This window comes from Camelus ferus, chromosome 10 (genome assembly GCF_009834535.1).
Source record: "Camelus ferus isolate YT-003-E chromosome 10, BCGSAC_Cfer_1.0, whole genome shotgun sequence".
Lineage (NCBI taxonomy): Eukaryota > Metazoa > Chordata > Mammalia > Artiodactyla > Camelidae > Camelus > Camelus ferus.
The window spans coordinates 18,923,034-18,946,620 of record NC_045705.1 but is presented as its reverse complement, the minus strand read 5'-3'; the positions used below and the strand labels follow the sequence as shown (position 1 = coordinate 18,946,620).

Here is a 23,587-nt window from a genome sequence, read left to right as displayed (position 1 = left end):
TGTAACCACTCAACTTTGTTGCTGTAGTGTGAAAGCAGCCATAGAGAATGTATAGATGAACAGTGTGGCTGTTTTCTAAGAAAACTTTATTTATGGGCACTGAAATATGAATATCATATACTATGAAAGTGTGACAAAATATTCTTCTTTTGGTAATTTTTTAACAATTAAAAACATACAAACCATTCTTATCCCACAGGCCATAAAGAAACAGGCTGGCCCATGGCGTATATATTACTGACCCCTGCTGCAGAGGACCTTTTGAAGGGAGTATGTGGGGAGGTCTAAATCTGGGCTTACACTTCTGGGCATTGACTCATAAAAACATATTAAAAGAGATCAAGGTTCTTTGTCTTTGAAGGGGATAACAATGTTGGATCTGTTGGCTTGTAGACTCAGCTCAATTAGTCTGGGGTTATGTTGAGCTAATAAACATGTTCTCTCACCTGGACTTGGGTAGCATCAAACCAAACTCAGAGACTGTAGACTGGAACCACACTACCTCTGTGGTGGCCATTCCAGAAGCTGCAAACTCTGCACCAGGTGTGCCCAGGGGTGGAGGTGACTCCCCAAACTAGACAAATGGATTCAACTGAAAAGAGTTTGTGGAAAATTTCTTCCCAGGTGCCAGTCAAGAAGAATCTGGTTTGACACCTAAAGCACATGTCACCAAATAAAACAACAGATAAATTGAACTTAATCAAAATTAAGAACTTTTATGCACAAAGGATACTATGAAAAGCGTAAAGACAACCTATAAAACAGGAGAAAATATTTGGAAGTCACATCTCCTAAATGTCTATTATCCAGACTATATAAAGAACTTTTGTAATTCAATAATAAAAAGACAAATAAAATTTTGAAAGGTGAAAAGATTTGAACAGATTTTTCTCCAGAGAAAGTATGCAAAAGCCAACAAACCCATGAATGATAGTCAATAACATTAGTCATTAGGGAAATGAAAATCAAAACTACAAAGAGATACCACTCCTCACCCACAAAGATGACTATAATGAAAATGACAGACACTAGTAAGTGCTAACAAAGATGTGAAGAAAGTGGAATCCTCATAAATCAATGGTGGTAAAAATCCATGGTGGAAAAAAATGGGATAGATGATGAGGAAAATATGATAAATTCACAGAATGTTAGATACGGACTTGATATATAACCCAGCAATTCTCTCCCAGTATATAATCAAGAGAACTCAAAATATAAGATCACAATAAAATTTATAGACAAATCCCAACAACAGCAATATTCATAATAACCAGAATGTGGCACAGCTCTAGAATATACTAAAACTAAATTATACATTTTAATGGATAAAGTATATGGAATGAACATTAAACCTCACAAAGTGGTGTTTAAGATCGCATATTCCGTAGAAACCCTAGATGACTCTATAAATGTGTAATTTGGATATCTTTCCAACACAATGGTATAGAGATTTAACTAACATTAGACTGTAGTGTAAACTGTCCCCACCCATTTTCTATGGCATCACACCCTCTGCTTATCTAACCCCAGATGAAATGTTAGGGTGATGAATTGACTTTGGATGTGGAATAAAGCTAGACATTCAAAAACTTAAAAAAAGAAGAGTCTGGATATAGCATGATAATTTAAATTGCAGTATCAGAAATGTTCTCTACAGTCTAAGCTGTAAGAAATTAACAAAGTATGAATTTATAAAAGTAATATTTTAACAGGCTTAACAGGTACAAATTAGTGGAAATGATATTTTAATTAACCTTAATATACAGCAAGTTGGCACTGTTAAATATTTTTCAATTGTGAATTATAAGAATGACCTTACAAGTAGAGGCTTCATTTTATAGCTTTTGACAGAAATATACATTGATACTAATTCATACCACTGACGACTTACTGTAAGAAAATGATTACTGAAAGCTGACGTTGCTTGAACACTGCAAGGATCTTTCATCCTGAAAGCAGGAGAGAATGACAGTGTTGCTGATGCATTATTAATTTCTAATATCTGATTTTCTAATGCCCGTTTTTAAAATCACTTAACTCTTAAAACTTGGCTTGCACAAACATTTTTTTACTGATATTTTAGTACAATGAAGAGGAATCTTTGAGTTAGAAAAACTTGTAATTTTACTTGACTATTTTTTTTAAGACTCAAAGGCAGCAATAATTTGAGACAATTTTAAAAAAATCATAGAAATTTTAGTTGAAGTAAATGGGACTATCTTTAAATAGTTCATATTTTACTTAGTTTAACTGGTGAATTATGGCTTTGGGGGATATTTAGATATTTGAAGCTTCACTAGTAAGTAGGGAATATAATTTGTATGAAAGGGCTTTGTTGCACTTTTAAATAATAGATTTGTAATCTTAAGAAATTGAGACCTAAACATAAAGAATGGAAGGATGAAGAATTTGGGGGATTTAAGGAAAGGTTGCATCTCTTTAGGTCTATGAAACTAACTGTGGATTCTTAGTTGTGTTTGGAGATGATTGGCTAAGGAAGGATGCATACTGAATTATCATCTCCCTCAATTACTTTTGTCAATGAGGGTGGCAGTGGTGGTGGTGGTAGAAGGATAGTCTTTGGGTACAAAGTCACATGGAAGAAAGTGATGAATAGAAGAATTTTTCTAGTCAGAATGTGTAAATTACTTAAAGTATTTTTTTTAAAGGGTAGATCTCATGCCAGTGTCAGTCAATATATTCCACTCCCCTTTTTGTCTCATCACAGACCAAACTATAGTTTCTTCTCTTTATACCTTCTCTCTTATATTTTGAATATTGCTTTCTGAGCCTCTTTGATAAAGTTTTCAGTCCATTGGATGGGAGTCCTAGATTAACTTGTGTGTAGTGGTCATTAAAGAAACTGACCCAAAAGGTTGGGAGGGGAGGCAGGAAGAGTAAGGTTTAGAGAGTTGATGGGGTTATTACTTTATTTGATTTGGTAGCAAGGACCAGTGCCAGCCATGGGGCTGGAACAGTGGTATCAGAGGGGCCATTCCAAGTTAGGCAGCACCATGTCCGACTTATGAGGGCTTGAACTCCTGCACTGACGCACGTCAGGTAGGCAGATTAGAGGACGATGGATTTTCTCCACATAACAATACTTACAGTCACTTATGAAGTACATTGCAAGCACCTTGTTATTTAACTAGGTAAGTCATTGATACTGTGAATATTTTCTTCATAAATTAGAGGGTTCAAGATTGTTCCTATAACTTTATCTTTAATCACAAACAACCTTCTTGCTTTTTAGAAAAACAGCAGAAATACATAGTTTCTGAAGAATTGTCCAAAACTCTGGATTGCAGCTGAGGTGTAAGAAACACACACAATCCTGTAAATGCCCCTGGGAGTATGTGGCATGTGGAAACATTATTGGTCACGTGCAGGGGTAGAATAAAGGCTAAGAACTTCTGATCCAATCCAATAAAGGCCAATTTGTCAAATTAAATTCATCAGTTAAATATTTGCCTTTTAAATGCAGCACACCACTTGAAACAGCAACTCAGATGATAAACTAAATGAGTCACAACGTATGAAAGTTGTTCTCCAGACTGAAGGGAAAATGTAACTTCTCCTATATATACACTTTAAGCTGTTTAAAAATGTCTGTTGTTCCAAAGCAAATGGGTTGATTGGGCTAGGACTATGATTATAGACTCCAATTTTAAAACAGGGATAAAAGTGGGCAGAAATGGAGGCAGGATAATATCAGTAATCAGAAAAAAATTTTTAAATTATGTAATCATGTAATAAACATTGTCCTTCAGCAGTTCTTGGTTATGCAAAAACGATAGTGTAATATAGCTATGAATAGTTAAAGTGGAAGACAAAATACTTTCAGTTTGGATTTGGAATGTATTATGGACTTTTTAAAAAGAATGTGGTGAGTTAATACTTTAGGAGTCAGTTCCAAAAACCTAATAAAGCCTGCCTCAGTTTGCTGGTAACTTCCCAACCCCTCTCTGTTACTTTAATTTTTCTCGTCTTGTGAGTAGAACTTTCTCTCCAGCTGATACATGTTTAAGTCTTCCCTGATGTTGGAAAGGTGATTGTTGCACTTTATAAAGGCTGTATCAAGAACAGGCTGAGAAATTAAAACATTGAGAAAAGGGCTTTAGTGTATTAGAAAACTGGTAAAAGTGAAATTCTTCAAACTCAGGCTCATGGAAAACCTTGAAATGTGGTTTATTAATTCCATTTCTTAGTACCCAAACAACCTAAGTTCACACGGTGAACTGTGATCAGACTATATGTATAATTTATTTTAGGACACTTGGAAAGAATTTAAAAGCTAAAGAAAGTACCTTAAGACCTAATCTAATTCATAATACCTTCCCATTGTAAATTAAATGAAAAATATAGAAAATATTAAGAATAATATAAAAATCTCCCAGAGTTCTATCATTTATTAAATAATGTATAACTACTTTTTAATATTCATTACATCTCCTTTCTCTTTTTTATTAATATTTGTGTGTGTGTTTAAAGTACAATGGGAATCTAACAATTTTATCTGCCTTTTTCCATTCTAAGCATTAACATTTGATAAATCATCAAATTTTATTTCATAATATAATTTTTAATAGCCATGTAGCATAGAAAAGACTTTAAATGTGTGTTCAATTTAGTTAAAGCTTACTATAATAAATTATTTACAGGATTTTTTTTTTTCTGTGTAGGTTTTAGATGTTTGTACAGTGAGAATGAAACTAAATTCACCAGCCAGATATCTTTATGATTTGTATGGCAGAAAAATTAAAGAGATTTCAAAAGGTAAGTTGCAAAGACTTTGTAAACTGTATATACCATTTCAAAAGGTATTTACATAACTTTGTTTTTACTGTATACATTTAAAAGGAAGATATAAAAACCATAAATTTTAAGGTAGCTAAATCTGTCACTCATATGAAGGGAAATCATGAAAGGGTATTAAGGTTTTGAGAATCTTTTATTTAAATACAGCATGTTTTAGTCAATTTGGGCTACTATAAGAAAAACACTATAAACTGGGTAGCTTAAACAACAAACAGTTATTTCTCACAGTTAAGGAGGCTGAGAGGTGTAGGACCAAGGCAGTGGTAGAGTCGGTGTCTGTTGAGGGCCCTCTCCTAATTGTTAGACGGCTGTCTTGTCACTGTGTCTTTAGGTGGTGGAAGGGACAGGGGCACTCTCTGGGGTCTCTGGTATAAGGACACTAGTTCCATTCATGACAGCTCCACCCTCATGACCTAATCCCTTCCAAATACCATCACACTGGGGATGAACATATGAATTTTGGGGGGTCACAAACATTCAGTCTAAGCACAGCACAAGCTTAGATTTTTTTTTTTAATTGATGAGCATTTTAACTTAAGTTATGGTAAGCCATAACTTAATAAACAAAAGTAATTGATATATTTTCATAATTTAACAGTTTCTATGGTATTCAGCTTTCAAAAGAGAAAAATAAGAAATTATGCTACTGTATGCTTAGAAATTTTTTAACTGTTTTGGTTAACTTCTAGAGGTTTTTCCAAAGTCATGAATGTGCTTTAAAACAATTTTATTGTGTGCCTTTGTCAAAACATGAGACCTCCCTATGTATTTCTAAAGGCTCGGATTTGCTAGTCTTTGAAGCAAAAATGCCATGGATTCCACGTTTGTGCTATCATCAAATTACTGTCCATAGTAATTAATACTATTACTTTACTTTTTAAAAAATTTACTGTTTATTACTTTAGCAGTAATTAATGTTACTTTAATACTGCTACAATTAACACTATTAAATGTGCTACTGAATGGTTCTATCACTTCGTTTAAACCTTCATATGCCTGAAGAGGGCCAAAATCTTAAGTGGCATACTTAACTGCAAGGCTAGGTCCAGATAACTATAAGTTATTTTAAGGTATATCTATACTGGATAGTCCCACTGGCTTCTAATATCCTTGCTTGTACTATATAAAAGCAAACTTTCCTGGCTTCATCATCTTTAATTAATACTGAAAAGATACTATTGAGTAATCACTGTGGTATTTTGATACTTATTGTTTATGACTCAAATTTTTTTTTGCTAAGTATTAGTTATGTGTGTGCATACTTAGAAAGTAAATCTATTTTTCTTGGTTATTTTTAATGATTGTATTAGATTGATCATTATTTTTTATTTTATTAGGAATTTTCATTTGAAGATTTCTGAGTGCTTGTAGAAACTTAACCATTATCTAAAAGCATTAATTATTTACCTCTAAGACATAAGTAACACGGAATCCTTCCTTATTGTCCCTTTTTGGGGGATGACGAGAGTAACATTATTAAAGTTGATTTTTTCTTTCTTACATTTTTGTCCCTTCCCTTATCACACTGGCTTAAATATTCTTTATGACCAACTATATTATATAATCACTCTATGAAATTAAATAAATAAATAAATAAATAAATAAATAAATAAATAAATAAATAAATAACACATTTTCTTAAGACCTTATCTAGCTTTGAATTATTTCCAGCTCACCTGGAATTAAAAAATTGTATCTGAAGTAAACTGCTAGAGTTGAAACTATAAGGAACCCTGGTTAAGATGAAAGATTAAATTTAGAAAGTTGATTTTTTTCCCCCTTCCCAAGTGTGGTATAACAGAATTACTTATCAAAACAGAAAAGCTCTGACTCTGAGACATGAGACTTCATGGATGCCAGAGGCATTTGGATTCATGCCTCATGCTTCACGTGTCCCAGAAGTGTGCTATTATCACATTTTAATGCATGCCTTGCCCTGTGTTTTTGCATACTTATAAAAGCTTATGCCAGCTGAAATTAGCCTATGCAACTACTAACATGTGGAAGCATAACAAGTTCACTGGACTTAAAATACTTAAAGAAGCTAATCCTGTTGGAGGAACTTCCAGTCTGCAGCACCCTAGTCACTTAACATTAGGTTTTTGCATTTCTTTTTTCTTTGTTTGTTAGTATGATTTTGTGCATAGGATGATTGAGATCCCTAAACTTTTATGTTTGATAGCCTTCTGAAGTTTAACTTGGGAAAGTTCAAGTGTTATGTGAAAGTTATCTTTTCATTTAAATAGATGCTAAGATTCTGATTTGATGCATGACTTTGTTTTGCTTGCTCACTCTGTATCAGATCAGAAAAAAGTCATTTGATAATGTTTAATGTTAATATCATAGCAATTATGTTTTATTTTTAAGAACAAATTAGAAGTGTAATTGTATCAACAAGTAAAAGTAACAGATGTACAAAATAAGAAAAGAAACTTCTGCTATCTGTTGCTTCTTTTTTGGAATTAGGTATACTTTCAAGTTTTCCTCCTACACTGTGAGAAATGAGCACATTTGACATGCCATTAAACTACTTTTACTTTATTAGGTCTAGTAAAACCTTTAAAAACCCGTAGGATTTGCAAATTGCTTGTGTTTTCAGATTTCTAAAGCATAGAAGATTTTAACAAAGAAATTTATATTGTTACATGTGGAAAAGTTCTTTAGTTGTGGCTCCTCTGTTGATCTATTCTTCTTAGTGTAGAAGAGAACTACCCACTGTGTAGGTAGTTCCTATATTTGGTCAACATGCTGGTACATTTTCTGCTAGAGCATGATATGTGTGAAAAATGCATTCTGCAGAATCACACCCTCAAAAATAACAGGGCTACGAGAAAAATAGGTTTGAGGAAGACCATTAAAAGTCTATGCACCTTTAAAACCAGAATACTAACTAAAATAATAATTATTAACTTAGGAGATAATATAAACAGCCTGAGTAGGCATCTAAGAGTGCTGCTTCAGAGGATATTAAAGCTGCACAGAAACAACAGAATGTGAGACAATGCAGGTGGAAGTCAGCTGGGTTTGAGCCAGTGGGGCTTCTTTAAAGAAGGCACAGGAGAAAACAAAACTCCCACAAAGAGTCATGCCAGGCATGAGGTGCACTTCTCTGGGAAGGGAGGCCCAGTTCAACAACTAAGCTAACATGTTTTATTTTCCCTGCTAAAGGGTAGAATTCTGCCTCTACTCTGTTGGCTTCCTTTGCCTGGGAAAAAGCACATACTCACCAAGCAAACTTCTATATCTTACTGACATCATCCCCCTATTTACCAATCATATATGAGATATTCATGTTTATAGAAGCTCATAATAGTGACAGAACACGTATAGATAATGTCAGATTTTGATGGTGTTGTTTAATAACACTCTGACTCCCCCAAATATTTCCAACTTTTTGTTCTCTTAACTTCTTTAGCTTAATTATTACTGTGTGGTGAACCAGGGGAGTCATACTCAGTCTCTTAGGACCTTATGAGGCTGCTATTCCAGTAAGCAAACCTCGCTTCTTTGTGGCTCTTTCTAGATCATAGTAGGTACAATGAAATTTACCCTAGAAACCTAGAAGTTTCTGAAATGAGTTAGAATAGTACATTAATCAAATTGGCTCCAAGGCCATGCTATGGAACACTAAATATTCACTTCATATTCTATTTCCTACCCCAATTAGCTGTCCAAAATAGCTATATATTCTTAAACAAGTTCTTAGGAATTATACAATTAGATCAAATTACAGAATTAACATATTTGAATCACAGAATTCCAATAACATATCCTAAATTTGCATGCTAACTTTTGCCCAAATTTTTTGTAAATAAATTAAATTCAAAGAATAGAATCCCAAAGAAGTTAAAACTCCAACTTTTTCAATCCACAAAGAAGTGATTCCAAAATCAAATAATCTTACCTTTGTGAGTTAAAATCCAATAAAAGTTCAAACTTCTCAAATTAAAATTCAAAGAAATTGAACTCCTTCCCAGTTTTCATTCTTTCCAGTATCAGCTAGATGGCTTCTGGATGTCTGGTTTGAGCTGGAATTCTTTAGCAGCTACCATCTGGGCTCCTGCAGTGGGTGTCATCCCTCAGGACCTCAGAAATTGAATTGGGTCTACCCCAACTTTCTCATGTTTCCTACTTCCAACTGAACCAAAAGATGATCACAACATTAGCCCCACACCCAGCATATTCAGAATAGAGTCCAATCCCCAGTTTCTCATGTGGTCATTCCAGGCAAAATGATATTTCCAGGACCCTGTTGTTTGGCATGACCCATGTGACTGTTGCCAAAGAACATAGCAGAGACTAAGTGAAGGAAAGCAAAGAAGAGAAAACATTCTTCATGTCTATCTTTCCAAGATACCAGTCAATTTAAGCTTTTGAGCAGGGTCTGTGACCTGTGGCATATCTCACTAGGAAGCAGCCTCCCATCAAGGCATTAATTATAGCATTATGTATTTATATATTGGGTGGGAAAAATTGGCGAGTGTACACTGTCTCCTTTCAATAAAGTGTTGGTTCAGTGCTTTGATTTTGGAGCCCGAACTTAAATTCCAGTTATGCCATTTATTGTACGGCCTCAGACAGATTATTTAGTTTCTCTGAGAGTCAGTTTCCTAATCTGTAAAATAGAGATTATAGGATTTAACTTAATAGATTGTTGTAAGGACTAAGTAAAGTCTACGTAAAGTCATTAGAACAAGTGCCTGACACTTTGTAAGCACTATATAACATGGTCGTCGTCGTCATCATCATCATCATTATTATTATTATTATTCTCAAAGAGGGTACTGAGCATGTTGCATTCTTGTAACATTTAGAAATTTACATTGGTGGCAGCCTGTCATAAAGATTTGTTTGACATACAAAAATAACTCTACTGTTACTTGCCTTTGTGAAATATTCCAAACATCTTAATGTTCCTTTCTCTCTGAGTTCCATGTTTCTGGACCCTGCGCTGATCCAAGGGTGGGCCCTATCTGGTGGCACAGTGTCCACCTTGCCCTGAGACCAAGGAGTGTGCTAAAAATCCTGGGTCCCAGTGGCTGCTGTAATGACCTCTGGCCATGGAACTGTAGAAGCCTAAGAAACCTGCTTCAGAGGCATAGCTTCCCCCTCAGCTCCATGTCACTTCCAGTGGATTTCTGAATTGAAGCAGCAGTTCATGTTTCCGAGTCTCATGTTCTCAGGTCCTCAGAGAGAACCAACACCACTGCCATTTCCTCCTGAAGACCTGGTCCTCCTTCCTCAGTATTTGAATGCTCCTGGTCTGGAGTCAATGTTTCTGTCCTCTTTTTCTTCAGTATTTAGGATTTGCCTGGGGTTTGCCTATGCTATACTCCTGTTTCTTTCAGAAAAGTCCCTTTTTGTAACAGACTTGGGACTGTATAATTTGCGGTAATTGACTCTTTTCTTTTACTTTCCCTTTGCTTTCTGGTCCATGCTTGTGTTTTTCTGACTTTTTTCTCTAGCTATTTTTTCCTTGCAGAGTCTCTCGTAGTGAGAGAGATGAAGTCAATAAGTTTCAAGTTTGTCAATAGCATCCTTTGTTCAAACCAGTCTTATCCATTTTCACCTCCTTGAGTTAAATAATCCTACCCAGGATGTATTTTCCCACAATTCAACATCTAATTTAGAGCTGGACTCTGGATTTATTATTGTTTTGCCTGGATCTCCTGCAATGTAATTCATCTTGCCTTTGCCTTTTCTTAATCTTAGGCCATAAATTTTTGAAGTTCATGAAATACATTTTTTTTTAGTATTTTATGTTAATCTTCCCAATATTCCCCTCTCTATTTCATTCAGATTTTATGTGCACTCTTTGTATAACTGTTCCATCCTTTTAAGAGATTCTCCTGTTGCTCTTACTATTAATTTATCTGTAACCTAAATAAATGCCATCTCTTCACAATCTTCATAATTCTGCCTTCCCTGGGAGTTGCTCTGAGTTTGTGGTCTGAGATCTTATCTTTGAGATTCCTCTGTTCACTTTCACTGGGGCCCCAGTCACTATTTCTGATTTTGTAACAATTAAATATATCCCCCTTTTATAATAACTTCTTTAAGAGTAGACTTAGATATAGTTCCTGTACCCTCAAACCTGGCCTTCATGATCTGTTTTTCTTTTTTTATATCTGTCAAATGTGTGTTCTCAGATTAGATATTTACCTTTATTCCAAGGAAATCTCTTTCCTCCTCTAACTAAGCAGGCCTGTCTGATTTGTTTTCATGTATACACTGCTTTGTCCTGATTATAACATTGAAGTATATTTTAAAACCACTTTATTGCTTCTTGATTCTTTTAATAAATCTGATTCCTAGATTTGCAATACTTTTTTCAAGTTGGTTCTCTACTTTAATTGAAGAAGACAGAGCATTCTTTTTAAAGTAAATCTACCACCTTTCTATAGGTAAAGCCATAGTTTGGGTTTCTGACAATTAGAACCATGGTCAAAATTTATGTGATAAACTTAGAGCCAATCTGGATTGGTGGAGTTTACTTCAGAAGCTTGTGGACAAGCCACATGAATCTAAGGTTAGCTCATCCATGGTTCCTTTTTGGTCCAGAATGCAGTTTAAAATAGCTTAGTGGAGAATAGAATCTGTGCCATGGGATCTAGTGCTTTCTGTCTAGACCTGGTACTAACAATTTAATGATAGAACTTCACTGTAGCATGTGTAGAACCCAGCTGCCACTATAAAAAGTCCTGACCTGCAGATTTAGTTGCAAAACATAGAAAAGCAGCAACTATTTTCCTACCTTCTGGTGCCTAAAATGATCTAATCCCAATGTCAGACTTGCCTGCAGGATCAGGTAACGTTCACTGCATTGTTCAAGTGTTAAGTGCCAGCAGCCCGCACAGTAAGGCAGGCATGACCAGGTAGGGGTGATAAGACCTCCACAGTCCACCTCAGTATACTAATGCCGTCACCCCCACCCCCACCCTGGGCTGGCATTTTCTGAAGGCCAAGTTTAGTGGAAAATAAGCCCAGCTACTTTTTGTTGTTATAACCCATCAAGTTCAAAATTCTACACAGTTCTTGCCTATTAAAAATTTCAGACCAACCTCCCTATTCTCCATGTATAGTCCCTTCAGTAAGAACACAGATATAAAACTGCAAATTCAGTTACATGATCCAATATAAGCTGTCAGACATCACTGAGGTTAAAAAGCAAGCAAAGGAAGCAAACAGAAAACCTACATAGCCTTTGCATGTTAAAGCATCATCAAAGCATGAAGCCACCTAGTCAAGGCCCCTCCATAAGTCTCAATATTTTTGTATTGTTTGGTCCCCCAAATTACTACTTATGTATTTCTCAGGATTCCGACCAACTTAGACCCCTAAGCATAGTACTTTCCTAAGTTTTATGAGATATTCTAGCAAATTATTGAATCTAAGTTGGTGGTGAAAACCCAGAAATTTGTAAGCAGCTAGTCAGAGGGAGGGCAGTCTTGTGAAGAATTGTGCCCTTAATGTTGCGTTTAGTAAACAACTTGCATATGGGGGACTGATACTTAGCAATATCAAAATATACTATATGTAGAGCTATAGTAATTAAAACAGTGTGGTGTTGGCATAAAAGAGACATATAGACCAATGGAATAGAATTAAGAGTGCAGGGATAAACATCTATGGTCAATTGACTTTCAAAAGGGTGCCTAGACTATGCAATGGGGAATGAGTAGTCTCTTCAAGAAATGGTGCTGGCACAACTGGATATCCATATGCAAAAGACTGACTTTGGACCCATACCTAACACTGTACACACACACACAAACACAAAACAAAATGGATCAACAACCTGTATATAAGTGCTAAAATCATAAAACTTTTCCAAGAAGACATAGAGGTAAATCTTTATGACCTTGGATTTAGCAATGAATTCTTAAACATGACACCAAACGTATGAGCAACAGAAGAAAAAAAATAGGTAAATTGGACTTCATCAAATTTTTAAAAATTTGTACATCAGAGGGCATTATCAATCATGTGAAAAGGCAACTTAGAGAATGTGAAAAAATACTGCAAGTCATGTATCCTATACAGGTTAAACATCTAGAATACTTAAAGTATTCTTACAGTCAACAAAAAGACAAACAATCCAACTTAAAAAATGGGCAAAGGAATAAAATAGACATTTCTCCAAAGAGTATATACAAGTGGACAACAATTACATCAGCATCCTTAGTCATAAGGGAAATGCAAATAGAGTAAGTGTTTACACACAATAGGGATGACTATAAAATAAAAATTACCTGTATACAGACAAAGTGGAAAATAACAAGTGTTGGTGAAGATATGGAGAAATTGGAACCCTTGGATATTGAGAATACACAATGGTGTAGCCACTTTGGAAAACAATCTGGAGATTCTTCCAAAAGGTAAACATAGAATTATCATATGGCCCTGCAATTCTACTCCTAAATATATACCACAAAATAATTAAAAACATGTAATCAAACATGTACCTGTATGCATATTTATAGCAGCACTATGGATAATAGTCAAAAAGTGGAAACAAAATATCCATGAAAATATGAATGTAGAAACACATTGTGGTATATACATACAGTGGAATGTTATTCAGTCATGAAAAGGAATATAGTACTGATAATGCTACAAGGTAGATGAACCTTGAAAACATTATGCTAAATGAAAAAAGCCAGACAACAAGGGTACCATTTTGCATGATTCCATTTGTAAGAATTATCCAGAATAGACAAACATAGAGATAGAATGCAGACAGGTGTCTGCCAAGGCCTGGAGGGAGGAGAGGATGGGGGAAAACTGCTTAATGTATTAGGAATTTTACTTTGAATTGATGGAAATATTTCAGAACTGGCTAGAGGTTGTGGTTGCACAATTTGAATGTACTAAATGTCTCTAATTTCTTTTCTTTAAAATGGTTGATTTTATGTTATGTGAATTTCATCTCAAAAATTTATTTAAAAAAAAGACAAATTGAGCAGAACTAATTCACCCCAGTTGTCTAGCCAAGATCAATCTTAGATCAGCTGACAGCCAGCTGATTTTTAAGACATGTGATCAAGCCCAGCCATAACCAGCAGAACCACCCAAGTGATCTGTAGACTCTGGAGCTAAATAAATGCTTATCATTTTATGCCTCTGAGTTTTGAGATGGTTTATTTTGCAGCTATATTGTGGCAATAGATAGAAAATATAGTTAGCTATTCATACTTCATAAATATTATCACATTATCTTTATTTGCTAATTATACCACTAAATTCTCTCCCTAAATCTTAATACTTTGTGTTGACAAAGAGTGATCTTCCTAAAATATCCTTTCTATTTATTTATTTTTTGCTCAAAACTTTACATATCAGGACTTCACACTCTGTATCCTGACCTTCGAGCACCTTCATTAAGTGGTTTTGCCCTGCCCATTCAACTTAATTACCCACATCTCATAGCTCCCCAGCATGCACCTTCTGTCATAGCTAGATCAGTACCTTCAATGTCCCAGACAGTGCATTGACTCAGGTGTCCTTACTTTTGCTTATACTATTTTATGCCCACTCATTAACCTTTCTAGTCTTCTCCATTTATTCAAAGTTCAGTAATTTGCATCACTCAGGATATATATCATATTATTTTGTGGTAATAAATGATTCCAAAACTCTCAGTGGCTTAAGCAAAAGGGTATTTTTCACACATTCTATACGTCATTGTGGGTTGATTGCACATCCATCAGCATATGTCAAAGCAATTCACACACCATCTCCTTAATTCAACAGTATGGGTATATGTAATCCTTTTACAGGGAAGGGTGTTTGCAGGTCACATGGCTAAGCCTGACATGAGTAAGTTAGGAAGTATAATTTTCCTTTGGGGAAGGGCAGCAAATATTCTGAATGATAATATAATGCACAACATGATCTGTAAACCAAAATCTGTAGTAGTTATCAATGGCTGTGTAATGAATTATCCAAAAACTTAGCAACTTAAAGCACTAAACGTGTTATTATTTCACAATTTTTGTGGATCAGGAGTTCAGGCATGGCTTTGCTGGACCTTCTGACTCTGGGGTCTCTTACAAAGCTTCAGTCAAGGTGTCAGTTTGCAAAGTTTTAAAATACTGCTTAAATCCCACTTTATTTTGTTTACAAATACCTCTTTTTCATAACTTCTTTTTGATAAGATATGTCTGTCCCATATGTCATAACATTTGATTATATAGTATCTTTCATGTATAGGACTTATCTCTTTACCTAAACAGGGATTTTGTTCTTACACTTAAAAAAAGCCTCCAAAAATCTTGTAATATCTACAATGGGACTGAGTGTATAACAGACTCTCAAAAATTAATATTTAAATAATAATTGTTAGCATAATCTTTGTTACAGTTAGTGATGACAAATACTTTTCAAATGAATGAATAAATTAAAAGTCAAAAAATTCTTTATTGAATTTGCAACAAATTACCCCTGCAATTAACTACTTTTTGTTGGTAGTTTTCACTGATGTCACTTGATGACTCACCACCCACTTAGTGTTTTTTCTGGTGGGGGGAGGTAATTAGGTTTATTTATGTATATATTTACTTATTTATTTAATGAAGGTACTGGGGATTGAACCCAGGACCTCATGCATGCTAGGCACATGCTCTACCACTGAGCGATACCCTCTCCCCATCACCCACTCTGAATAGTATTTTGCCATATTCCATAGAACTTAAAAAGCTTGAAGATGCATATGCATTATTTGATACATAGTGTAGAGTAAAACAAATGATACTGACTATATTTTTTGATATCTGCTTCAGAATAGTGCTGTTGATTGATTTACTTTGGATATCAGCGGTAGAAGCATCTTTGGTCATCAACAAAATTTCACTTTGTCATGAATCCCTTCTAAATCATCTCCAGTGAATGACCATCCAGCCACTCTTTGTTCCATTTCTGACAGCTTTTATCTAATTAAAAAAAAATCTAATAGCTAACTGAAATCTGTTCTTTTAAACTTTTACCATTGGTCTTGATTTTGTCTTTCAGAGTTAAATAATGCAAATCAATTCCTAGCGTATGACTGCCTTGCAAATATTTGAACGTGTGTGATTTAAATCTTTTCCAGGTTAAATATTTCTCCAACTATTTCTCTGGCCTCGTACCATCCTGGTCACTCTTCTCTGTTCAGTTTAGGTTTTTTTAGTATTCTTCTTTTTGCAACCACACAGTTTACACAGTTTTCCAGGCCAATCAATGATAAGTAAAGTAGTCCCATTTCCTCTTTTTTCCCAGGTCATTATATAACCTACAATTGCATTATTATTTCCTTTGGATACATCATATCATTGACCTAAATTCAACTTAAGGTCAACTAAAGCCCCCAAGTTTTTGCTCACAATTTGCTTTTAAGCTAATTCCTTATCCTGTACTTGTACTGCTGCTTTTTCAGATGTGTGAGCAGAACTTTTCACATCAATTCCTACTAAATTTTTATTTATAGGTTTTTATTTAGTAGGTTAACCTTGCAAGATCTTTCAGATATTTAATCTGTCACCCACAGCTTAACAGTTTTCTCCCATCTTTTCATTTGTAAATTTGATGAATACCAACTTTACCACTGTCCAAGTTGATAAAAATGTTGAGTGGACCATGATTAGGGACAGAGGTCTTTAGCATACTAATAGAGTCCCTGCTTTAGAATTATATTCATCTTTCCTGGATATGGCTGTTCCTTTAGTTATGAACCTACAAGTTCACCTATCTCCAACTTAGAAACAAGTCTTCTAATTGCCTCATTCTAGTAACACTATTTTAAAAAGGGGTTTTAGTTATCATAATCTGTCATATTGAATCAATGATTAAATGTTTATCATGGCCTGAAAGGCCGTCATGATTTAGTCCCTACCCAACTTCTCCATCTTCACTTAGTACTACTGGCACCTTCATCTCTGCACTCAAGTCACTTTGCTTGTGTGTTTCTATTCCTCAAATGCTTGATTCTCCTTTATGCCCCAGTGCCTTACCATGTTTCTTCTGCTTGGGCTCTCTCACCCTACCCTCCTTGCAGGCTATTACTTACTCATCTTAAGGTCTTACTTTAGTGTCTCTTCTTCTGAGAAGCGTTCCCAACATTGCCTTGCTCCTGTCCCACTTCTCTCCCTTATTATCTAAGATAGGAATCCCTGATGATTAATAGCACGACGTATAAAGTAATTGTCACAACTATAATTAATGAAACTGCTTGAGGAGTTATTTGTGTGATGTCAATCTGTCTTCTAGACCATAAGATCCTTGAGGACAGAGATTTTGTAGTCTTCTTATTCCCATGTTTAACCCAGGGCTAAACAACATAGAGGAGGTATTATAAAATAGTTTAAAAATTGGGGATGATGCCCTTCTTTGGGAAGCGTTGTACTTAGATTCCTTTTGATGTAAATGGAAAATTCAGGACACAGTGAGTCTAGTCAGAATGCTTCCCTCTCCCTCTATGTTCTAAGAATGCCTAGTACTACCCTTGTGTTGCTGGTACTTCTGTTATTCTGCTAAGTGTGAAATTCTGTAATGGTCCAAGACGGTTCGGGCTCTGTAAATGGTATTGCTTTCTTAGTTAACAGTAGGTAACTCAGAAGGATGTGTAGCCTGAAGCTACACTTTAGCCCCATAGAGGTACAACTGTGGGTGTGTGTCTGCGCGCGCGCGTGTGTGCGTGTGTGTGCCTGTGTGTGTGCGTGTGTGTGCCTGTGTGTGTGTTCATTCTTATTCGTTTTATTACTTTCTGAAGGAAAGAAATTGTGAGCCAGGGCAGCATCCACTTCTAACTTTCTTTTGTCTTGTTTTGAGTACTAAGTGACATGTTTCTCTATCATTTTAAAAGAGAAATATCAAAAGAAAGCAATCATGAATTCTAAATAGAGGACTTAAACAGGAAGTCTGCAGACATTCTATGTTCTCTTACCTCATTGCAGCTACACCCATTTATCTGGGAAGGGACATACGGACTTAGCAGTACTTTGCTTAAAAACAATAGATAGTAGCCACAGTCTATTGGGATCTGCTTCCCACTGGAAGAAATAATGATTATATGCTGCTGTTAGAGATGTCAAACCCTATGAAGGGAACTTCCCCAACAGCCTCCCTCTCTGCTCATTAAATATTTGCTTAGTATGTGAATTACCCCCATGTTGGGTCCTAATGAGTATTGTTTATTTTTCTAAGAGTTCACAAACCATTCATTTTATAATCTGTCCTAGAGCTTTTCGGAGAATTAAGATCAAATGTATGGATACCATATCATCTTTAAAATTAAGCACATTTGCCTTGGTTCAACGCTTGGGCCTCATTATCATTTACCTTTACTTCTTAAATTTTATGAAATATACAACTTTAGGTCTCTTGCTGAAGAAGGATGCCAAATGCTGGTGGTTATTAAAATCAGCCATAAAGTTTCTCTAGATTGGAATATTCAAAGGCAGCCAGTTAAGTGCCCTTTTGTGTAGGAAAGATGCCCCTCAGGAGAAGTCTTCACACCTTTCTTGGGACTTTTCTCCCTGTGACTTTGCCTTGGTTTCTTAGATGTGGCCCTCGTTGTCCTCTAGTAACTTCCAGACTCGAACTTGAGCACCAGGTACTCTTGTTGCTTGGACAAAAATAGAAAATGCTAACTAATCACTGATTGTTATTTCTACTATTGATCTACAGAGAATATTGTCAAGACATGATTTTAAAAAGTTTTTTTAGTGGCAGTTGGAGAACTCCCATTATAATTGGATCACTGTCATCTTCTATTAAATATGTGAAAGCACAATTGTGTGATATGAACATTCACAAAGCAGTCTAATCTGCTCATAGACTCTTTATATCTGTCAAAAACTCCCTTTTGAAGTCTTTAAAACATAGACTCTTTTATATCCATGAATATGTGATCATCACTCCTATGTTTTGTTGGGCTAAACTTGCTTCAGTATTTATGTAACTTTTTAACCAAGTCCTTGCTCTTTCCCTCTTCTCCTTGAGTTTGTCTTTTTAGCTCCTGGTTTTCATATCTCTTATTTCTCCTTCTTTGAACTTTAACACCAAATATCTTACTTGTCCATGATCCTAGATGTTCACTATAAAAAATATTATAACAAGTATAATTGCCGATGAAAACAAATAACTTAATTTTTACTAATTGTTACTATCTGTCATAACATAATTTTTTACAAAGCTTTGCATGTAAAAGAACATGACTCAGCAGAGATTGGTTTTCTTCCTCCTAAGTATTTTTTAGAAGAGAGGTGGAATAATAGCTAAAATATGTAAAATGCTCATAATACAAGATTCTACTTTGTGAAACAAACATAGACAAATGTCAAAAGAGAACCCTCCACTGTAATTACTGTAATATTAAGACTTTTCAGTTTATCACATTTAAATTATAAATTTTTCATGACATATATACATATATTTTATATCTCAAGTAAAACATTTAAATGTAAGTAATATGTTGACCTAGTATTTGCAGCCAAGGAGACCAAGACAGCTTTACCTACATTATCTGACTCCTTGGTCTCTCTGAATTAGGTATGTATGTACCAGGTATTATTATTATTATTATTCCTGCTTTTGAGACTGAAAAAAAAGAAAAAGAAAAAAGGATCCAGCTACATTTTTTAGATTTGTATTATTGTGACTTTATAATATAATAGTAGAATTTTGAGACACTTTACAATTAGCTTGCTTTTGAATATTACATATTATATAAGTGCTTTGTATATTTGATTTTGTTCCTAAGTTTTACTATGTTTTTTATTACAGCTTTTCCTACTGGGTCAAAAGTTAATTGGTGCCTCAGTTAACACTATTTAGATTGAACTTTCTGAATAATAATAAAAATTAAAAATAATAATGTAAAAAAGTGTCAGTTATTACAAGCAATTATATGACATTTCTAACGGTTTTTACTTCTAATTTTTGTTGGTTTTATTTATTAAGTTTCTTGCATCGTACTTCCCCAAACTAACTATTATACTTTAAATTTTGGTACAGAGCTTTAAAGTTTACAAAAGCAGGTCATTTATATTCAATTATTATGTATTGTTATAGAGCATAACCACGTAAAAATAGATTATAGTTAATTCTCAACATTTCTTTAAGTAACCTTAAAGTTGCACATATATCAATTCAATTATCTTACATTATTACTAAATGTGACATAGTTTAGATGCCCAAGAAATTGAGTCCACAAAATACTTGTATTTTCAAAGACACATACACTATTATTTTTGTTGAGGGGAAAGGCAAGGCTCAGACAATAGAATCCCAGCTTATTTCTACTTGTATAAATCAAGTTATTTAAATAAAAGAATTGTGTATGCTGACCTGTTCTACCAATGTGCTACTGGGGGTGTATGAAAAAAAGATGTGCATGGTGGTGGAAGTAGAAAGAGGCATAAAGCGTATTGGAAAACTACCAAATGTCCCCTGCAAATGGGCCCTATTCAGAATCAGTAAGCGTATGATGAGTGAAGTGGTTTTGAATATCGCCTTTAGATTCCATGCTGTTACAAGGCCAGCCCTGAACATGGCAACTCTTATTTCCACACACAGTACCTCTTCACTCTCAATTTAACCCCAAAATCTGATGAACCCATTACTCCATACTTGATTTCATGGAACAAGGAGTAGATATAGTTACAAATGATCAATCACAAGCCGTGAACCAAAGCAGCAAGGCATTAACAATTCACACCATTTCGGTCCACTTGCTCAAGCAGAAGATGTGCCAGCATATTTAATGCACAGCTACTTCGTTCAGTTTAAGAAAAGACATGATTCAGGCTGCATTTTCAAAACGGAGGAGACTTCTAAGATTTCATACTTCCTAAGCCCCAATGTCAACGTTCACCCACATATCAGCAATTAAAATAACCAGGTGTTCTGTAAAGGTCACAATGTCTGAATTAAATTTTATCCAGGTAAAAACAGTGTGACCTATGAAATTCTTCCCCCCAGTGCATCCCTGTTCTGTTTGATCCCATCATACAAATCAATGTCTCTTACAGCAGTATAACACTGTAGACCCCATGGGCAATATGCCGTCAGTTTAATAGGATCACTGAAGAACTAAAGCAGCTGTGAAAGATTGCTCTAAGTATAGCAATCGTGTGCTTGTCATTTTGTTCAGTGGAGGAAAAATCCAAATTTGGGTAGGCATCAGTATTTAAGAAAACAACTGCTAAATCTTTTCTCATAAGTACCTTAGGGACAATAAGATTTGACATATAGCATGTAAACAAAAGTACACAGCAGCTGTTAGTTTAGTTTTGTTTGAATAAAAATGTACTGATATAAATCGGGCAACATAGGAGACAGTATGCTCTCCATCATTCAGTCTTCCCTGCAGACCATGCTTTTGAGTGGAGTCTGCTGTTGCTCAGGGACGGGGAGCTTTCCACCTATTACCTAAAGCTGGATAAGGAGCAGTAAAACACACTCATCCCTTGGCACTAGCTCAGACTCCCTTCAGGCATACTTCCTGGATGGAAGTAAGAATAAAGATATTCTTAATAAAGATATTAAGATATTAATTATTCTTAATTAATAAAGATATTAATTCTTAATATCTTTCAAGAACTCACCTTGTATCATACAAAAAAGACTTTTTAGATCAACTTCATTTAAAATAAATTCCAATTGAATTGGTGGGAAATTTGCAAATGATATCCTGCTAACAAAAGCTGAGTATTTTTGAGACTGAGATCTGAAACTTTCTGCCAAAAAGCGTATAGAAGTTTCTCTATAGGTAATTATACTCTGGGCAGTGGGTTTTTTCTGTAGTCTCATGTACTCTGACTGAAATGTGAAAATTATAATATTATGTAAATGATGATTCTAGATACTTCATTGGAATGAATTTTAATTTTTAATTGGGAACAGGTTATTAAAGTTTTTATTTCCAGTGCTTTTTGAAAATGTATTGATTTTTAAAATCCCATTTTTAGCTTTCTACATTTCCACAGATTCAGATGTGGCCAAGTGTCTCTTTTAATGTCAGAAACTTCTTTTGGAGAGAGATGTATATTTCCTAGGTATAGAACTTGATAGGACATTCTAGTATGTATCCATTTAGTAAGTTCCATTAGTTTTGTGGTTTCTCTTTAGAGGAATTTTTGGCTCCTTGTCAAAAATCCTTGTACTGTGCCCATCATGAATCCAAATAAGTTCAAGCTTCTTATCAGTGATGAAATGGTTTTAATATAAGGTCTTCTTGAAGGCTGAACAGTTTATTTTCTTATGAATAGCTTTTGAACTCATTGTGTTTGGAGTTCTTAGAGGGAATTACCTTTATTATTTAAAATAGCTATTTTGACCTTAATCTAATATTACTGCTCTGTTATTTAAGCTTTATTGTGTACCTTTTCCCATAGTAGCATGCTTTAGGATAAAGCACATAAGGATTTTCCAAGACTTTTTAAATACTCAGCTGTGGTCTTCTCCTGGCTAGTTAATGCTTTATCACCAAATCATATTGTTTTCTTTTAATATTTATTTTCCTCCTCACTGTTTAAGATAATTTTATGAGGAAGATTAAAATAAAATAATTGTACATACCGTGAATGCACTTCAAAATTCTGGTACATTCATATTTATTTATCAAATTTTGAACAATTTTTATTTGGTCACAGAAACTTACATATTCTAAATAATTGTGTGTAGTTGTATTCATGGTCCTAAAACTTACCTAAAAGATTGCCCACAGTATATCCAAAAGTATCATTTATTTACTCAGTAGACATTTATTGGGCATTGCCTTTACCCAACTAAAAGACACCGAGTCTTCAAACCCCACAGTTTTTGTGATTTACTGGAGGGTGGAAGTGGGAGTGAAGAATATAAAGACTAATACAAGTCAATAAAGGAAAAATTAAAGTAAACAATGCTCTGGGAAACATAGAGGATGGAACAATGTATTCTGTCTAAATAACTTGGAAATATTTTACCAGAGGAAGTGACAATTGATATGAACCCTGAAGGACAAGAATGTTAACAGGTAGAAATAAAGGGGAAGAAATGCAAGGGAAATGGAAGGGCCTGGGTGCGAGAAGTGTCAGGTGATAATTATGAAATTAATACAGCTACTACTTCTAATCATATGATTTATTTGCCTGTGATGTTCAGTACCAGCTCTCTCCAGTGAAGTTACTCCTTTTGGTCACATGATCTATTTATTCAGAACCCTCAGTTTTAACTCCAAACCCATTGAAACTATTGGATTAGTTTCTGCCCTATAGTCATGCCTTGAGAATAAACAAAATGGATGAAAAACTATCATCCATAAAACTTTTCTTTGCCAGTGATGGAAATGATCCCAATGGAATGACCACATTTGACAGATCTATGCACAGTGATACATTTAAGGAGTGATTAGTTTCCAAATCATTTATCTAATAAAAATGTTGAGGACTTGCTTAATGGAAATACTGAAATTACAGGAAAGCAAAAATTCTTGTTGCAATCATGTAAATAGGAGCAAATAGGTAGAGTCCTCAAACATAAGAAGAAATGCTATCTGTGGATATGCACACAAATATTAAAGAAACACAGCATAATAGGAGCCATCTGACCCTGAGTAGCAATTTGAAGGAGAAGTTAATGGTTCACACAAAATAGTATCCCATAGTTCATTCCCTGGGAAAGACATTTTTTTTTTCCATTGAGTGTCTATAATGGTCTTTGCTAGCTCTTATCAACATGTAGGTTTATGTTCTTTCCAAGGTTGAAAAGTGTCCATTGTCCTTTCTAAACCGTTGCCCTTATTTCTTGC

General features: G+C 34.8%; 1 protein-coding gene across 1 annotated transcript in view; it reads left to right on the top strand.

Annotated features, from left to right (window-relative positions):
- DCDC1 (doublecortin domain containing 1) overlaps positions 1 to 23,587 on the top strand; it is a 381,196-nt gene that overhangs the window by 64,931 nt on the left and 292,678 nt on the right. The window contains exon 8 of the mRNA XM_032488403.1: positions 4,683 to 4,776. Within this exon, the coding sequence (XP_032344294.1) occupies positions 4,683 to 4,776 (94 nt within the window). The remainder of the gene's footprint in view (positions 1 to 4,682; positions 4,777 to 23,587) is intronic.